At 40.1% G+C, this 19047-nt stretch overlaps 1 protein-coding gene across 1 annotated transcript in view; it reads right to left on the minus strand.

Moving 5' to 3' along the window:
* Positions 1-16305: 16305 nt before the first annotated feature.
* PDE4DIP (phosphodiesterase 4D interacting protein) overlaps positions 16306-19047 on the minus strand; it is a 71951-nt gene continuing 69209 nt past the window's right edge. The window contains exon 16 of the mRNA XM_018557929.1: positions 16306-16688. Within this exon, the coding sequence (XP_018413431.1) occupies positions 16502-16688 (187 nt within the window). The 3' untranslated portion in view covers positions 16306-16501. The remainder of the gene's footprint in view (positions 16689-19047) is intronic.

Raw genomic sequence — 19047 nt, forward strand, 5'->3', positions numbered from 1 at the left:
CTTGCTAGCAGGGAGTTGCCCCACCCAGTACAGACAGATTTCATTCCTAAATCCTCTATAGAAAGAGAAAGGAACTGGAAGCTTTTTGCATATAACTTTACACCTGCAGTGAACATAATCCCATCTCCCTGTCTGCTCTCCTCCTAAGTGTTCCTTGCCACCTCCCAGCAGATCGGATGAGCGTACGTCGGAGTACGGCCGTGTAATCCCATAGAGAAGAACAGGCTGCTGCATGCAATCACACGCAGCACCTATCCTTCCCAGGAGCGGCCTGTTATGGCCATGCATGCAGCACGGATCTGTACGGGCTGGGTGTTAGTAGTGTGAATGAGGCCTAAAGCTGAATGAAAAAACAATCTGGCAGTTTATACCCAGCTTTAGCCACAGAGAAAAAGGCAGACAGACCACACACTGTAAAAAATATAGAAAGCAAATAGCCAAAGCATACAAGACTAGGCTACAAAGAGTGAGAGCACACAAATATTTTGGAATACCAATCATTGTTTATTGTTGTTCGTTCGTTCTAGCCAGACCTGAGAGTTACACAGCCCTACAAAACAGGTTGGTGATCTACCTTTACTGCAGTTGTGCAATTGACTCAGCTCACCTCCCTGCCCCCAGCCTAAAATTGCACAGTGAAGGAAAAAAGACGAAAGTGATCAGCTATCTCCTGCCTTCTTCCATCAACATGTTCCTGCTCATCAGATGTGCAATGCATACTATGCAATGCAACTACTTGGGTAATAGTGCTGCACCTCCCTTTCCAGTCTGCTGGGCAAATTCAGGTACTTATAACAGCTGTGTTTAAAAATACATCTAATTATGTTTTAATAAATAAATTTAATTAATAAATTTTTTGTTATTTCACTTTCTTTCACAAAAAAGCCTGAAAAAGTAGTGATAAAAAAGTAAAAGCAACTTATTTTCTTTGTGGTCTCTTTCTATTCTGTGAAATTAATTCTCAAATAGCAATAAAAGAAACACACTTGAAGTCCAGCTGCAGGATTTGCCCCCAATCTCCAGTCGCCAGCCCCCCCTGCAAGTATAGTATGCTCTTTTTCATTTTAATACTTACCTTTTTCAGATGTTCAGACAGGTCACATGATAAGCAGGGTCCTCCTTTTTTTCCTTTTCATTGGAGGTGGGCAGTATTATTACATTATGAGGAGTGAAGAGCCCCCATGGTGATGACCACCAGGTGGCCGGTCCATGATGCCCTGTACTCACAGTATTTTTTCGGTCTTCATGACTCAATGAAAATGGAAGACTAAGAATATCTCCCTGTGAAACCTAATAACTGGTAAAAACAGTGCTAAAGAGGTGGAGTATTGTAACTGTTTACAAAAATACTGTAGTTTGAAATGTGTAAGTTATTAGCATCATCATGTAGTTTCCTTCCTTAGGTTTTGAGCTAAGTATACTTTCTATTTTTTTGCTGTATATATTTATTTATTTACTATCTATTTCACAGTATTTTCGTCTGCGCATGTGCAGTGTAGATCGTACGAATTTTGATGTACAGAAACGCCACCAACCTTGTGAAAATCGTACGATCGACCAAAGTTTTCTATCCTGCTGGTTAGTCAAAAGTCGATCGATTGTACAGTATTTGTTGTTGTACACTGCCCATCAACCTTACGAATATCAGACGAAAACGCGATTGCACACGAAAATCAGCCGATATTCATAAGGTGTCGGGGTAGCTTAACACTGAAAGGATTAAGCCAAGTGACTAAGATGAAGGGATACATACACAGGTAAAGAAGACAAATAGTATTCACAAACTGCATGAAAAAGTAAAGTAGTTTGCACATTGAAGAGGACTGATATGGGTAGCTGAATCTGCTGATCAAAGTTAGCAAGCCTAGGTCTGAAGCTGCATTAGAAACCAGGTGAATATGCTTTACTACTTTTCAGACATGTAAGAGAGTTGAAGGAAGTCTGTGGGAATAATTATACAAAGCGATCAGGAAAGCATGTCTACTGGTCATAATATAGCAATAATTGAAAGAATTGAAAACTTACTTAATAGAAAACTATCTTCTGTCATATCCACTGAGCTGTTGGATGCAGCTGAGGTGTGTTCCAGTTCATGATTTTCTGGCTTGAATCGAAGTTGCATATTGTAGTTGTCCACATTGTTATCTTTGGGCCAATAGCTTGTGCTGAGCCCCTTGTAAAATTGTGGCAAAAAAATTAGAGAAATAATGAATTTAAAACATTAATAAAAACCTTACCTTGATTTTGTTATGTCTGTTATAGAAAATATTCAAATAATTACAAAAATATTTAGTTACAAGCAATTTAAAAGTATTGCTCAATCCTTACCATATCAAAAGGCTTCTCTCCTACCTTGAGATTCTTTTTTTTTTCCTCATCCAGTAAGCTTGAGCTGTGATAACCTCTCTTTAAAGAGTCTGCTTTTAGCTGCCCACCTGTATCTGATAAATAGTATATGTGCGGCTGGGTTTCATGAGCTGTAATAAAGGTTGACTTTGAGTTTAGTAGATATTCCCTTTGTTTTATAATGTCCTTGTTTGTGATTTCAGCCGTCTTTATTTCATCTGTAAGTGTTTTAAAATCTCCTGCTCTGTCTTCTTGCACTTTCTTGTGTTTCTTATATTCCAAATGTTCTAACATCGCACTTTCTTCTGCAACTTTCAGGTTCTCATTTTGTATACACATATCTTGCTTAACTTTCCTGCAATTTGAAAAGGTAATTGCATTATGTGACTCGAACAAGCTGGTTATTATCCCCTAAATATCACAATGGGTGAACAGTTGAAAACATTATTTGGGTCACCCGAATTTGCTGGATCATCTGCATCTTTAATTGGGTGCTGCCCAAGCTAAAGCCTTTACCAATTCTACTTTTTTAATTCTACTTAATATTTGAAGAAGAGGTATGAAAGGTGGAATCAGTGCCTAGTCAGTGCAGAAGCAGGAGAGGTTGACAACTGTGGGAGGGGAAGCTAAAGTGGGATCCTCTCCTGCCGCTGTTCCAGATGGCTATTTGTTGCACTCTGCAGGACCAAGTTGTTAAACTGACAGCCCAGCCATGTAGATTACACTGGGAGAACAGGTTTCCTGGTATAATCACTGGGGCTCACTGTCACTTTGACAGCTAGTTTACTTTGCTCTGCTCTGTGTTTCAGGAGCAACTGTCAGCTCTCCTGGTACAAAGCAGGGCTGGCTGTTACACTGGCTGTGGAGCTTACCTGATTACACAGGGAAAATGTCTTGTCTTTAAAGCTTTTTTGGCATTCATTTCTTGAATAAACGTGTTAATTTTGAATGATCTTTTTGCAGATTTTATTGTTGTATTTGTAACAATCAAGTGATACATGTATTTGTTCATTGTTTTATATTTTTACATGGACTTTATTATTATTGTATAGTATTCAGGAAAGCTGATTAATCAAGAATAGTCTAAATTAGAACAAAATTATCTTTTTAGTGCTGGTCCTGTAAATGATGTGTAATTTAATGGACCAGTTGAACAAAAAGGTATATCCAGGAAATGTATAATTTGGTATGATATACAGATTTGATGGTATGATATTTAAAGGCAGTCCACTTGGCCTGCAAAAAAAGGACAACCAGAGGCAGCCCTTATGTGTAATAAAATTAACAATGACAGTTACCATATTATTGTATAAGGGACACTTAAAGCTTATTTACTTCTGCAAGCACACAGAAGCTATTCTGTATTACACTGTTGAAATACCTAATTTTAGATGGGATTATTTCCGCATCCTGAAGCTCAGTTTGCAGCTTCTCTGAAATCTCTTCCTTCGGACTGATCAAATGGCCACGTTCCTTCATTACCTAAAAAAGAGAATATAAAGATAGCTTTTCTAACAGATTTTGATAGTCTTCATGAATACCTTATCTGAATTTGCCTTCAATTAACTACAATCATATCAATTAATTTGTTTTCTTTGTAAAGCATCTTGAATCCTCTGTTATCCACCTGCCACCATGTTTTATGCCAGTAGTTCCCAAACTTATTTAATTTGCTTACCCCTTGGCAGCCCATTTCCATATTTACCCTTCACATTTTGTAATTAATATAGTTGCTATTTCAAATTGATATGTTGTAACTGTGAAAAAAATGGCCCAATAATGAATCTAAAAAGCAATGGAATAATAAGGCAAACAAACAGCATATACATTATATTTACATTCAAAACTCAAAAAATAACAATGAATAGGTTGATACATTATGGATTACATAAATAATTGTATTACTGTAATTAATACATCACATTGCTTTACATTTAATTTATTAAAATTTGAAAAACTTTATTATGTTTTGAAATTGAAATCATTTTTATACACAACAAATAATTAATGAGATCCATAAGCCTGTTTTGAAGCACCTTGGGCTTTTTTAAAATCAGGTTTAAGTGATGATTTAAAATACATTCTTAAATCTGGAACTGCATTCAGCTTACTACAGTATTTCTTTTTTTAATAAAGATATAAGAAGTGAAATCCCTCTCCACCAACTCTATATTTGTAAAAAGCAACCAAAACGTAACTGCCTTGTCAGAAAGTGGTTTATATTCTCTGCTGATGTCTGCCAAGAAGTTAATCAGGGATCTTTATTTGAATTCAGATTCCTGATTTTCTTCAGGAAAATACTGCATTATGGCCATTAGATGGAGCTGAGGATCGTAGGAAATAAGTACATCTTAGTAACAAGAGATACAATTCTAGAGAACAGTAGAGGGAATAAGCAAATGGTTGGTAACCTTTGCTAGTATGGGGATCCATAGTAGATAGTTACATTCATCTCCTAATTCCCTCCTGCGTTCTCCAGAATTGTTACATTTTATTCCTTGTTACTAAGATGTATTTATTTACTATGATCCTCAGCTCCATCAAGTGGCCGTAATGCAGTATTTTTTGATTCACTTTATGAATGAACCTATTTTTAATATTGCCCAGAATAATTAACCCCTTAAGGTCTTTTTTTGCTTACGTGTAATAATCCACATTTTAGGCCAGAAAATTACTTCAAACATTATATATTTTCCGAAAGCAAAGACCCTGTATAATAAAATGGTGGCAGTTGGGAATCTTTATGTCGACAGCTGAGTTGCCAGAATTGTTTCTACTGTAAAGCCGGCCACTGGCTCTACAAATATGAACAGAGTCCCAGCGGCTTTCTGTTTAACCCCTTGAGGACCCATGACGGAATGATTCCATCATGGGTCATCAAGGGGTTAAAGAATATTCAACCATATATTTTTGTTTGCTGTTAAAACTTTCAATAAAAATGTATTGAACGGTAGAAAAAATAATATTAAACTTGAAGAAAAAATTAACTAGGAACATTTAATTTTGCCCAATTCTCAAAACTGCTGGTTAATTTGCATAGAACAATTGTGGTTTCTCTGGAGAAATAGCTCTGACAATTTTTTTCATAAATAGACTCTAGACACTAGAGTGTCTGATTTGTAGGTCAGAGTAGAATATTTTAGGTAACACAAACTCTTCAAATGTAACTGGGTGGATTTGATGTCTTATTGGAATAACCCAGCTTTTGAACAGGGTAGAGTAGCTTGAGAGGCTGTTTGGAATTGAGGGGTTGTCCACAATATTTGTAAGGGGGATACAGCAGAACTCGGGTTGATGTGTGGATTTACCGCCGCCTTCTGCAATGGTAGCACTGTGGTCGCACAGTGCTGTATACATTGCTGTGGCCACCACAGATCGCTTCTCAGAGGGGGCGGTGGAGACTGTGGCCCTTCTGAACGTGACCATTCAAGTGGGGACACTGGAAGTAACAAAGATTTTTCTGGCAATTTAGTGGTGATTTTGTGAGCGGGATCAGGGACAGTATAGTTTTTTTTAGCAGTGAAAGTGTTACAGTAGGAAAAGTAATTCTGCAGTTAATATTGATGTGTATAAAATTATCAATAAAAAAGAAAAATCAGTATATAGGTATTTAAAATGTAAGGGTTTTGAGTGTTGGTGTATTGAATAAATGTATCATAAATGTTTATACATTATTAATGAATGCTGTGTGAATTATGGGCATAGTCATCAGTCCTGCGAGCAGGTTGAGGGATGTGGTTGTCAGTCCAGGGGGTGTGCAGCATTCTTATATTGTTGTCGGCCCTTCTCAGTTCTCCTCTGTTGGGTTGCAGAACTCCTCCCTCTTTCCTCATCTCCATAACCAAAATCGGGAAGTGTACTATAGACCACAGAGGAGAACTGATTGGGATTTCAAGTACAGCAGAGGCAAAATGTCATCAGCTTAAACAGGAAATTAGGAGCTTACCTGGCAGATAAATAGGTATTTTACTGTTCTCTCAGTTTAAAAAAAAAGATGCATGATAAGGAATGTGCATGTATTGCAGAGATGTACTGTTTGCCCCATACATACACTTTAAAGGAAACCTGCAGATTTACACAGTGCCTTACCTGTATTTAAAAATGCACAGATCATGTTTAATTTATATATATATATATCCAGTTTTAACCCTTTTGATGCCAAGGAAGTACTATGTCTGTGGCAACAGGGAGCTGGGTTGCATCCTGGTCTTCTCTGCTCCTCCTGCGGACCCGGTACAGCCATGGCGGGGGTTGAAAAGTCCTTTTGTTGATCTCCTGTCTAGTGAATGAACCCAATAATCGACGAGGATTTAATTACTTACGGTTTCTTAGGTGTCATTCCCCAGCTACTGTGGCCGGGGAAGAAGCTGCATAGCTTCATCGAGGTCTATAGGTGACATTAGGGGTCTAATAGTCACCTCATGTCGCCTTAAAGAAAACCTGTCACCAGCAATATGCTAATACATAGGGGGCTATCATTATTGCTACCAGTTATAGCAATAATGCCGGGGCCATTATTTACGGTTAACTCCAAACTGATGACCTGTAAAAGCTTTTACATCATCCCCTATGGAAAAATTTGGGGTACCAAAGTTTTATGGTTTTTCACCATTTCATGTGCACCTGCAATCATGAGGTCTGGCAACCTCATCTTTTATATTTCCCAAAAATAGGTATTATATTATGTTTATGTGCACGAAAACTTTGAATGCATTTTTTTTAACTGAAAAATTGGGTTTAACAAACTGTTAATGTGTTAATATCGTGTGACTTACAAAACTACAACTGCAAACATGTTATTCTAAAGGGTCTCTGCTCTCAGAAAGTATATAATTTTGGGGGACTTTAAACAATTTTCAGGCCGAATATCAAGCTTTACATTTGAGGAGCATGTATTTCGATGCATGTGTCTGGCTGATTATATTTATAGGAATCAGAGCTCTTAAAAAAACAAATGTCACATACTTAGGTATGCAACTAATGTGTTAAGTACAGAGCTTTTACATTACATGATTTAAAGTAAAACAAAGACACAAAAAACATTATTAACACTCTTACCTTCTGTATAGGCTTCCTGAATTCATCAGTATCAGCATCAAACTCAGAGCTCTCTGGGATCTGATTTGTGTCCTTTCTAGTACTCTCCTTTTGACAGGAACCTGCCCAAAAGATTTACATTCTAAGCAACGCTTTAATTAAACAAGCACATGAACTGTCTGTACTTTTATGTGATATACTACATTTTAAGTATTGTGAACAAATAACAGATTCCAGCGATCTTCCCTAGGCAAGCTTGCTAGGGACACAATGCTAGGGAGTTAATGCAGGGATTGTCAGCCCCTCCCCCCCCCCGCTCTGCTTCCTGTATTGTCATTATGGTTAACTTCTTTAATTGAATTAGTATAATAAAGGTACAGAATTATGTCTGCTCTTTTGCTGCTGTTTTTTTCTGTTTGTCTTTCAGGTCTTGACCTATCCTCCTCCTACCCTTGACACAGAAAACCCTATAACTAGAAGAAGTGTTATTGGAAGCTAAAATTCAGATGGAAATTACGCAACCCATGAGACTTAAAGTGACATTAAACCCTCAGATGTTTTAACATAAAACAAAACTGTAATGTGTGCCTTACTGTAATCCATGGTCGTTTCACTTCTCTTTGCTGCTCTTCCTTTTAAATCTGTATCTGTTCTCATGCTGGGTAGAACTTCTGTTTTGCAGCAGACTGCCTTGTCTCTGGAATGGATACATGGTGTCTGTGTGTAGGTTTGCAACCTGAGCCAGCACTACAGGAAGAGGCACTCAGCTGCAAAGGGAAGTTCTCCCCAAGCATGAGAAGACATCAGGATTTAAAAGGAAGAGCAGCAAAGAGAAGGGAAACAACCATGGATTACAGTAAGGCACACATTACAGTATTGTTTTATGTTAAAAAATCTGAGGGTTTAATGTCACTTTAAGTTTTTCCCTTTATAAGTCTACATTACAGCAACAGGGGTCTTGTACCAGTTTGGACCAAGCTGCCATTTCCTAACACCTCTTAAGCTACTGTAAAACTACTAGACCCTCCCTACACTACCAGAGTTATGTAGAACCTGGGGTTTAAGCACACCCCACTCTACAGCTGCCCAATACAAAACCAAGCTGTGAGCTTCATGAGGGAAAATTTTACCCCAGAAAATCATACAGCCAGCTCAGACCTGAAGAAAACTGGCTTCACAATTCCTTAACTGCACTCTCTGTTTATGCTGTGGGACCCATAGCACTGTATCTTTTGCCTGACATGCCATCTGGAACATTGCCAACACATTTAGCTGGAATGTTGCTAGAAAAAAATGTCACACCAAGAGGTGTGGCAGCCCAAGGGGGGAACAAGGTGATGAATTGAAAGCCTTGTCTGTTTTTCTGCAGTTGCAGAGAACAAAGGAAAAGAGCAAAGCTTACCAGAGCTGCAAGAGGAAGTCAGAGGTCCCACCCAAATCTTTCACCTGGCTACCCCATGCCAGAAAATGCAGAGGCGATAAGCAGCGGAAGTCCACGCCAGTAATAGAGCGCAGTGCACTGGGCTGTCAGTGAATTGAATGACCAACAGTCAGGAGGGGAGGGGCCTCTGCTGAAGAGCATTCTTAGGTTTAAGAGGGACCACACAACATCCTCATACAGGAGACCGTAACACAGTGGGTGGGCAGTGCTGGCAATGCTATCAGCACGGTGCCTGTGGTAGCTTCAAGTTGGGTCTTTCTCGCCTACCACAAGTGGGCCCTCAGGTTTGGAAACAAACAGTGGGTGCTTCTGAGCCTATGTTACCTTCTACTATTGTGCTAGATTATATATTTTACTGATTTGTAGTCTTTGCTAATTCAATCACTTCTGCCAATCTAAGGTCCATTTCTCCTGTTCTGTCAGTGAATCTGGCGTCTGTTTCTACACCTTGCACTGCACCTTTTACTCATTTTAATGTACCTGTCCTAATCTTTATATGAGTAACACTGCTGATTCTTCTCCACTTGGGATTACATTTTGTTGTCACTGCTAGTTACTCAGGAGGAATTTTAGCAAGCATAAAAAAGGATCAGTAGAGAACAGGAGGCCTGTAGTCAAGTAATTTAACAATGGGTTACAGGTAGGGATGCACCGATACCACTTTTTTAAGACCGAGTACGAGTAACGATACTTTTGAGCAAGTACTCGCAGCTACCAATTACCGATACTTTTTCTTAAAGGGACAGGTCACATTTTTTCTAAAGCAATACAAACTAATGCTTTAAGGTCACTTTCTTAATATTATAATTCATGAGATGATGAGGGAGCATGACGCCGGCTTCCCGGCCAATCAGAATGCCGGGCGCTGCGTCATTACACAGCGCCCGGCTTCCGGATTTGCTAGCTTCATGACCAATCGGGAAGCCTGGCAGCGCGTCATTGCACGCCACCCAGCCTCCTGATTGGCCGGGAAGTCGGCTCCATGCTCTCTCCTCACAAGTGAGGAGAGAGCATGGAGCCGTTTCCTGGCTAATCAGTAAACTGTGCAGCGTGTAATGATGCGCTGCCCAGCTTTTCTGATACCGGAAGTACTCGTGCTAGGTATCGGAGCATTTGGGCGAGTACGAGTACTCACCCAAATACTTGGTATCGGCACCGATACTATTATCGGTATAGGTGCATCCCTAGTTACAGGCCTTATGCATATTTTCCAGGATATTCGATAAAAAAGTGCCCACACTTATCATTTTTTTTATATAGATAATGCATTATTGTGTTTTGGGAATCTGTCCTAGTTCTCAATGTGTTGAATTGTACTGGCCACCCCATATTAAATGAGGATCCAAGGATATTTGTCTGTGGCTAGATTTAATGATTTCACCAGAAGTATAATTTCAAAAGCCTTCTGTGTAAAATTCTTGGCTGTGCCGCACTTTCAGCGATTCTTAAGGTGGCCATACACCTTACAACCATTGTACAACTTTTGTTGTCCAGACATCTGAACCTCATTCAATGTTCTTACAACTAGCCCATCACACACAGACCAATGTAGTTCACAATTAACACTTGTCAGCACCACCACCTGGCTGATTTTCATCGATCAAAAGGACAGATTTCATTTGAGCATGTGCAGTTTGCATCTTGAGATTTTTGTTGTACAACCACACCACTAACCTGTCAATTTTCATCCAATTAGGCAAAAGTTTTCTAGCCTGCTTAAAAGACAAAAATCTGCCAGTTGTACAGTAATTGAGGTTGTACACTCCCCATCAACTGGCAGATTTCCTGATGAAAACGCAATCGCAGACAAAAATCTCCAGATAATTGATAAGCTATCTCAGTTCATAGGTTAAAAAAAATCTGACGCGTTTCGTCTCGTCTGGACTTCTTCAAAAAGGATCGAAGGTGCCGACATACCTACTTCCAGCGCAAACTATTTTGTTTAATATCTATGTAAGATTGTGTAGGAGAAAAGGAAGAGAATGAACAAAACTGGATTGTGGACGAGGGGGAGAAAAGAGGCAGTAAGACAGGATTGTGGAGAAGGAGTCAGTTTAGACTTGAGGGTGGAAAAGGAAGAGAAAGGAAGCAGCAGGACCATATTGTGGAGGAGAGTTGAGGGATGTATTAAGATCAGTTTATGTTTGATATATCAGAAATATATATATATATTTATAGATATTCTTTGCTCCTTTGAACTTTCTCTCCCAGGTCCGCTCCTCTGCTCAGTAGGTGGGATTATGTCTGCTATTGGCTATTGCAATTTGAAATAGCCAATATCTGCATTTCCTTCTGCCAGGCACTGTGATCACAGGTCTGAATGGGGTGCAGGTAGCTTTATTATGCCCATCAACTGTCACCGATTGCGGGTCCCACACTGATTTAGGTCTGACAGGGTAAATATCTCCCCTCAGGACAACAGCCCAATATCTTACATGCACTGGCCAAATGGGGCAAATACTCTCTTGCTTCCTGACCTAGTCCTCTGCTGATGGACATACCGTACATACATATATGGACATACATACAATAAAAAGTGTGCAAAAGTGTATTTTTACAAACTGAAATCTCTGTCCTTTCAATGTGAGCAAATATGAGCTATATAGGCATTGTTTTCTGTCAAGGACAGCTGAGCAACAAGAAGACGCAGTAGCATGAGGTAAGAGACGCTTGCAGAAGAACATGTACAAATAATGAGCAGACTTATCAATTTTCAGGTTTCTCTGAAACAAGCCACATGGTTACAAAACTCAGTGTCCTAGATACTTGGCAAAGAAGCCAAAGCTTTTGAGACAGTAAAATGATAGCAAGTGTGATTTCACATGTATTGTGTAGAACATCTTGATTTGGAAAAGAACATTCTAATTTTCAAGGCTTTCAGAAACATAGTGGATGCCGATGAAACATGGCAGTTGCTGGGCAACAACATCACCTGTATTTGCGTGCATAGGTTTTCAACGTCACTGTCTGATTTTTGCTACAGAGGTCGGTTGGGACTTCATGGACATTTTATACATAAAAATATTTTTCCCTTTCATTGTGCTTTATGCACACTGCAGTGACTACAAATCATGCAGAATCTCTTGGAACTGGGGATGAGCTTTGTGCATTAGAACAGTGACTTTAAAATGACGTGTTTCAAATGTTTATGGGTAAGAATTGAGAGAGGGATATCTGCACACTTATTGGTTTGCGAGTTGGAGCAATTTATTAATTTATTTATAACTGCTATTGCAGCACTTATTGCAACTGTGTTTCACTCTCAGAGATTAAGTTGTTCAATAACCTTTATTCTTCTAAATATTTTATGGTTTAGCTTCACAACTTTTCTGATGAAAATATTTTTTATCTGACTATTCTAAAAATGTATAATTTATGAAGTTAATATAAAACTAGAGGTGTTGATATTTTCATTATTCAGAGAAGCAGCCAAGAGGCCAATTGTAACTCTGAAGCAGCTGTGGAGATTCACAGCCAAGATAGCATGGGACATCTAAGGTAACAAATATAGCTTCCCCAAAACACTTGCATCTTAAATTTGTAGTTCCACCCAGCCTTGAATAGAAGGGAAAAGACTGTTTATGCACTCAAAACATGTCTTCTTAATTACGAGGAGTTAGGGAGTACAGGGTCTGGCTGGAGAAGCATAAGCATCAACTGAGCGATCACAGAAATGATAGGGATGTTATTTGTGAATCCACTCTTATTAGTTGGTAGTGGTACACCAAGGGTACCATGTTTTAGAGAAGGACAAAAATACAAAAAAACGAAACAAGGCACTGCTACTTCAAAGTGTATACCTTTAGGGAGCAAAAATAAAAGATCAAAGACTAAACACTCAATATTAGCCAATAGTTTGCAGAAATCTGGAAGAGAGCCTCAAACCGATTCTGCTTACAATTCACCACAGTTTAGGTTTATTTAATTTAGGTTTTTCTCAAACCCCCCACTCCCACTCAATTTCTTCTGCAAGATCCACTTTGTTTGATGACCTCTCCTTACCATTTTCTCTTCACAACCTTTCTGAATATATTTGATTTGGACATTTCTGGTCTAGAAATCAAACAGGCCATTAAAAGACCCACAACAAATAAACCTGGATCAGTGTAAGGACGCGGCTTGCGTTCCGCAGTGGAACGCAGCCGCACGACGAGGGTGCAGAGCACACCAATGCGTTCCACGCTGGAGTGCAGCGTCGTGTGGCTCCTCCCCTAATGGCAAGTGTGCACCCTGCTGACTTCACAACCCTGACGCTCCGGCTCCCCACTGGTCTACGGAACCAAAGACCATATCTGCTACTACCTACCACTACAGCCTAAACCGCAAGTACTCTGTCACTTTTGGGACTGTATCATTACTGGATAGAGTGACTGTAGCGGAAGGCTCTTCATATTCCATGGACTGTGCCTTTATCGTGTGTCTGCGTTAAGTCACTAACATACGCTTCATTGCAGAGTATATATGCTAGGGTGAACATAGAATACTGTTTGCATCTATACATATGCTACATACCGCATCATACCCCTCAGAGTGGGGAGGTAAAAGTTGAATCACTGGACTTGTGTATCTGTTTGCATACCTCTTAAGTATGAAGCAATATTCACGAGGTACATAATAGTGAGAAGGGGGTCAAAGACACATAACGGCGTATCATGGTAGAACTCCTAACTCTCCGTATTATTGTCTGAGAGTGACGCCAGGAGTTAGACACTGAATAGCCGTTACCAGAATTAATCCCCAGTCTCTGGATCAGTAGTCTCCGCAGCTGTGATCCACCCACACGTGAGTTTAGGCGTTACAATCAGATGGCTTTACAGTCTTTCCTATATGATCTGAAATCATCCTTGTTCTACATCCCTCCAGTTTATTTAACAGGATGAGGTCTGGGGGCTATCAAGATGCAGACATTCTCAAGTCTAGCTTTTTGATGACCTCCAGACATGGGCAAACTGCCAACTAAACACTGCTAACTAAATTAGCTGACCTCCTGAACCTTATTAACAACATTAAGGTTTTAAAAGTTTCAATTATATCCCCCCTTTCTCTTCTTTCCTCAAGACTTTACATATTAGGTTCCTGCAGTCTCTCTCTGATTTTTTTGCTGATGGTTTCTGGACTAGTGATATTTATCAATATCTTTTTGTAAGTGAGTTCTCTGGAACTAGTATCCTAAATGAGGTCTGATTACAGAACTATATAGTGCAATCAGCATCCTTCTTCCGGGAATGCCAAAGCATTCTCCATGTTGCAAACACCTCCACATCTTGGTGCAATCGACAAAAAAACAAACCTTACCCACCATATGTACAGCCTAATGCTGTCAAAGCTGACATTTGAATCCCCTATTTTTCTAGTTGTTAAAGGCACAAAGGATGCCTATTTTCCCTAATTTAACTCATTTTGGTTCTCAAGCCCCTAACTTATGTTGATAATAAAGACCTAGAAGTGCCAGGCCATCATCACAAATAAATGCTATTGCAGACAACATTGTACTTGTCGCTTTGCAACATGAATCCATACCTTGAAGCCTTGTTCAAGATCTTGAAGACTTCTTCAAGATTGAATTCTCTTGGGTCCCCATATTGGTAAATTGAAGTCTAAAGTAAGGGTTGGCAGAGTAAACCCTTGAAGATGTTGTAATTGCTAAACATATACCTTCCATGTTTTGCCTTCATCCTATGTATATTGCAAACTGGTTTTCAAATTGTTGGCCCCCACTTGACTCCAGATTATTAGTTCCACAAGGATAGACTTGCAGAAAGTTTAGCTGTATCTTATATTGGTAAATATTATGCAGTTTCGCAAACAGCACTGCCCCCAGGACCAGATAACTCCCAGATTCCAGTGGTGGACCATCAATTTCCTTTTCAATCTAGATATTTAATTTTTCCAAACATCTCCAGGAGTCCAGTAATGTTTTTAATCAGAAGCTTTTCTATATACTAAGCTAAAAGAATATCAAAATCTTAGCCATCTAATAGATGAGAAAATATGCCATATGTTCGGAGAGGGGTGTTTTTTAATTCATAGCTTGAGATTTAAAGCTTTTGTGCACACTTGTCTCTTATGCTTTTACAATGCTTTTACAAAACATACAAATAAAGTTCCATGATTGGAAAAAGGTGTCCTGATTACTTATTCTGCTTACATTGTAATCATTTACATTTAGCAATGCAAGAATGAATATTTTTACCACGTGTAAATGATGTGTATATCCGAGACATAAATCAGCAAAAATCTGTAACTTACCTTAAACGTACTAAGACATGCACATTTAAATATAACAAAACACACAATGCGGGCATAAAAACTGTTTTATTTTGACTAGCAAAAGTGCGATCATTCCAGAATGGGCAAGGTTAGGGATATCACAAACAATGTTAAAGAAGTAGTTTATATACAGAAGTGTCAATAAAATTTAAAAACCAATGTGTATTTTTTTAGGAAATTAAAGTTTTCTCTGTGTAGGAGTTGGTTGCCAGAGGGAATGACAGCGGGCTGTATGTGCAAGCCAGGGGTTCCAGAGGGTATGAGAGTTGGCAGTGTACACTAGAGAGAAGTATCAAAAGTATATGACAGTGGGCAGTATGTGTAGAAGAGGTACACCAGATGGTATGACAGTAGGCAATATGTGCCGAAGAGTGTATGACCACAGGCAGTATGTATAGGAGAAGAGTCCTGGAGGGTATGACATTGGGTAGTATACACAGGAGAGGAATGTGAAGGTATAAATTCAGGAAATATATACATCACAGAATTGCAGAGCGTATCACAGAGGCCAGTATGTGCATTTAAGGTTTGTTGTTAAAAGTGTCACACAGCCAATATATGCGGGAATGGATTACACTGGTTATGACAGGAGGCTATGTGCAGGAGAAGGGTGCACAGGATATGACAATGGATAGTATGTCCTGGAGGGGAGTGATAGAGGGTATGACAGCGGCCAGCATGTGTTGGAGAGTAACTCCAAAATGCATTGCAGGAGGCAGAATGTGTGTGAGATGATTGGGAGGGTATAACAGGGGACAATATTTGCATAAGAGGGTTGTGGAGAGTATGGCCAGTATGTGCAAAATTAGATTGTTTAAAAAAAACAAAACAAAAAACAAAACAAAGCAAAAGTTGATTGCATAGGGCAAAAAGGGGGGAGCAAGTGCAGACGAGGTGTGCAGAGGGTATGACAGAGGTTAGTATGCGCAGGAAATAATTGAAAAGGGTATGCCAATGGATGTAATGTTTGGGAAAGGTAGTGGGGAGAGAGGGCTATGACAACGTACACAATCTGGAGACAGGGTATGTAAGAAAAGGCGGGGAAACAGCACAAAATAATGGAGTATAGGCCATGTTCGCCTTATGGAGACAATCAGGGGTCTATTACAACCAAAAATACAGACACATGTAGAAACTGCAAACAGGCTTAAGTTCAACCTTTAATACATATACGGGTTAAGGAGGATTAGTCACAAATGATTTCCTAATTATCATCTAAATGTATTAAATTATATGTATTATGAGGAAAGCTAAAATAAATAATATCTAACATAAAATTGGTCAGCTTAAGTTAGCAATAAATTATGCACTTTATTTCAATCAGCAGACTTGTTAGTTAAGTTTCTATGGGAAAGTTAAGCAACACAATTCACTCCAGTTAAAAAAAGCAGTGCAAACAATCTGGTATTAGTTGTCATGCTTCATACGAAAGTTCAAACACTCTGTTTCCCCACCTCCAAAACCAGATACAAATATGTCTTCCGACTGCATGGAAACTAGTTGTTCGATTGTTCTCATCAAGGTTTCTTCAAGCTGACTCCTCAGTGCCTGTACAGCCAGAAGCTCATTGAGAATTTTGGAACTGAAACTAACACTGTTAAAATAAAGAGTTTATGTTACAAATTGCAAAATCAGTGCAAACGTAGACAGCAATATAAAACATTGTGGGCATTATAGAATATAAATATTCAAAAAGACCATAGAAGAGCATCACAAATGCCAGACATAGAATGCTAAATAGCTCTTCAAGATTTGTATGAATCCAAAGGCCACATATAAGAGAAAAGAAAAGAGGGGAAGAGACAGCATAAGGAAAAGAAAAAAGAGAGGAAAAGGAAAGGAGGTAGAGAGGAGAAGAAAAGAGAGGCATCCCAGGGGAAAGCTACCAAAAATGGTTAAAGGGACACTAATGATACATCAAAGTTGGGAGGATATGAGTAGGAGATCCAGGGTTGCCAAATCGACAACAATTTGGAGTGAGTATCCAACAAGATCGCAGTCAATTTCTCGTTTATATTGATGATATGTCAAACTATTCTTAACAGCAACATAGCTCAAAGTAGGCAACTTCCAGGCTCTAGCTATTGTTAATTTGGTGGCCATGAAGATATGTTGTGCAAGCTTCCGCTCATTAGGTAACAAAGAGTCTACAGGTTTGTTACGCAACGCTTCACAAGGATTTCTGGGTAGGGAGGTATGAAGGAGTGACCTTATTAGATTATATTTCCAATATCAAGACATTGCTCGAACAACTTAGAGGTAGTCTGCCAAATCTGCCAGTCCTCGGGAGATATAAGGGAGTTGAGCTCAGTTACCCTACGAGTTTGATACAATTATACAGTGGCGGTTACAGAGGACCGAAGAGAAGAGTAGATAGAGGAAATCAATCCCGTTGTGTAGGGATTCAGTCTGCATCGTAGTTCAAAAGGAGTAAGGACACACGGTGGTGACTGCCCACGAAGAATAAACAAAAGAAAGTGTCTAATGTGGAGGTATTGATAATGTTCCCGAAGTGGTACGGCATGAGTCTCGCAATTGCTGAAATGTTTTGATTCCCGATGCCACGCTATCCATTGCATGTGAAGTCCACCAGTGAAACTGTGAAGGATTATCCCTGCCTGGGGCAAACAAAGGGGAGTGACAAATTTGAAATAAGGGGAGTAAAGGAGGAATTAGTCCACCCGAAAACCTAACTGAATCCCAAAGTCGAGGAATGTGTCTCAGGATAGGGATAAGGAGTTTAGGAAGATAGGAGGGGGCCATCCAAGGAAGTGCAGAGGGAGGGACAGGATGGCCATCAACAAGGTCCAGCATGGCCCACAATGGCAAGGCAGTAGTAGACCAACGGGGCAATTTTGGCTGCCAAGTAATAGCCACAGAGGACAGGAACAGCAAATTCCCCCGCTGATTTGGGAGAAAAAAATATATATTTAGACACACCAGGGCGAGAGTGACTCCAGATGAAGTCTAGCGATTTACGTTGCTGTATCTGTAACATGTGGGAAGGTATACCTACAGGCAACACCTTAAAGGCGTACAAAATCTTGGGAAGGTATGTCATCTTGATCGCCGCTTTGCAGCCAAACCAAGAAATTGGGTAAGACCACCAAGTATCCAGAAGTGCATTTAGGTGGCGAAATAAGGGAGGGAAATTAAAGGGGGCGGGTCCTGTGCCACACCTCCTCTCCCAGCTGCGTCCCTAGTAACAGGCGATGGGAGAGGAGAAGCGTGTGTGTCACCCGCCCCGCCCCCTGCAGTGCACACATCCACACCTGCTGTGATACTGTACTGTTCCCTATTATAATCTAGTTCTCTGATTACATGATTACAAACAAGGCCTCTGTACTATCAAAGTTGGAGACTACGTTAGAATGTGTGACCGGTGAAGTGGTCACACATTTTAATGTAATCTCGCCCAGATTTCGGCGGTGGAATAGGTGAAGCATTCCAACGCTTTCTCAGTTGTTCCAGATCGGCATCGCAGATGGTATGTGCAGGAGAACCGATCTGCTCTGGAACAGCTGATCAGTCCTGAAATGTCACTTCTCTACGACTTTGTGAGTGGGGTGTATTGTGAGATTGCAGTTGGAGAGAAGTGACATTTCAGGACCGATCAGCTGTTCCAGATCGGTTCTCCTGCGCATACGATCTGCGATGCCGATCTGCCCTGGAACAGCTGACAAAGCATTGGAATTAGGGATGCACCGATACCGGTATTTTGGTACCGAGTAACTGAAGTCCCATTCAGGAAGCTCGAAGGAGCATGGAATCGGCCCCCCGGCCAATCAGAAAGCAGGGCGTCGCGTCATTACACAGCGCCCGGCCAGACTCCGGCTGGGTACCGGAGGAAGGCCGCATTCTCGCTGGAGAGGCCCCGGGGGTGACAGGCTGCACATACTAAGGTAAGGTGTGCTCTGCAGGGTCTCAGGTAAGTCCAGCATGCTACTGCAGCA

This window comes from Nanorana parkeri, unplaced genomic scaffold, assembly GCF_000935625.1.
Source record: "Nanorana parkeri isolate BGI_ZX_2015 unplaced genomic scaffold, ASM93562v1 scaffold311, whole genome shotgun sequence".
Taxonomy (NCBI): domain Eukaryota; kingdom Metazoa; phylum Chordata; class Amphibia; order Anura; family Dicroglossidae; genus Nanorana; species Nanorana parkeri.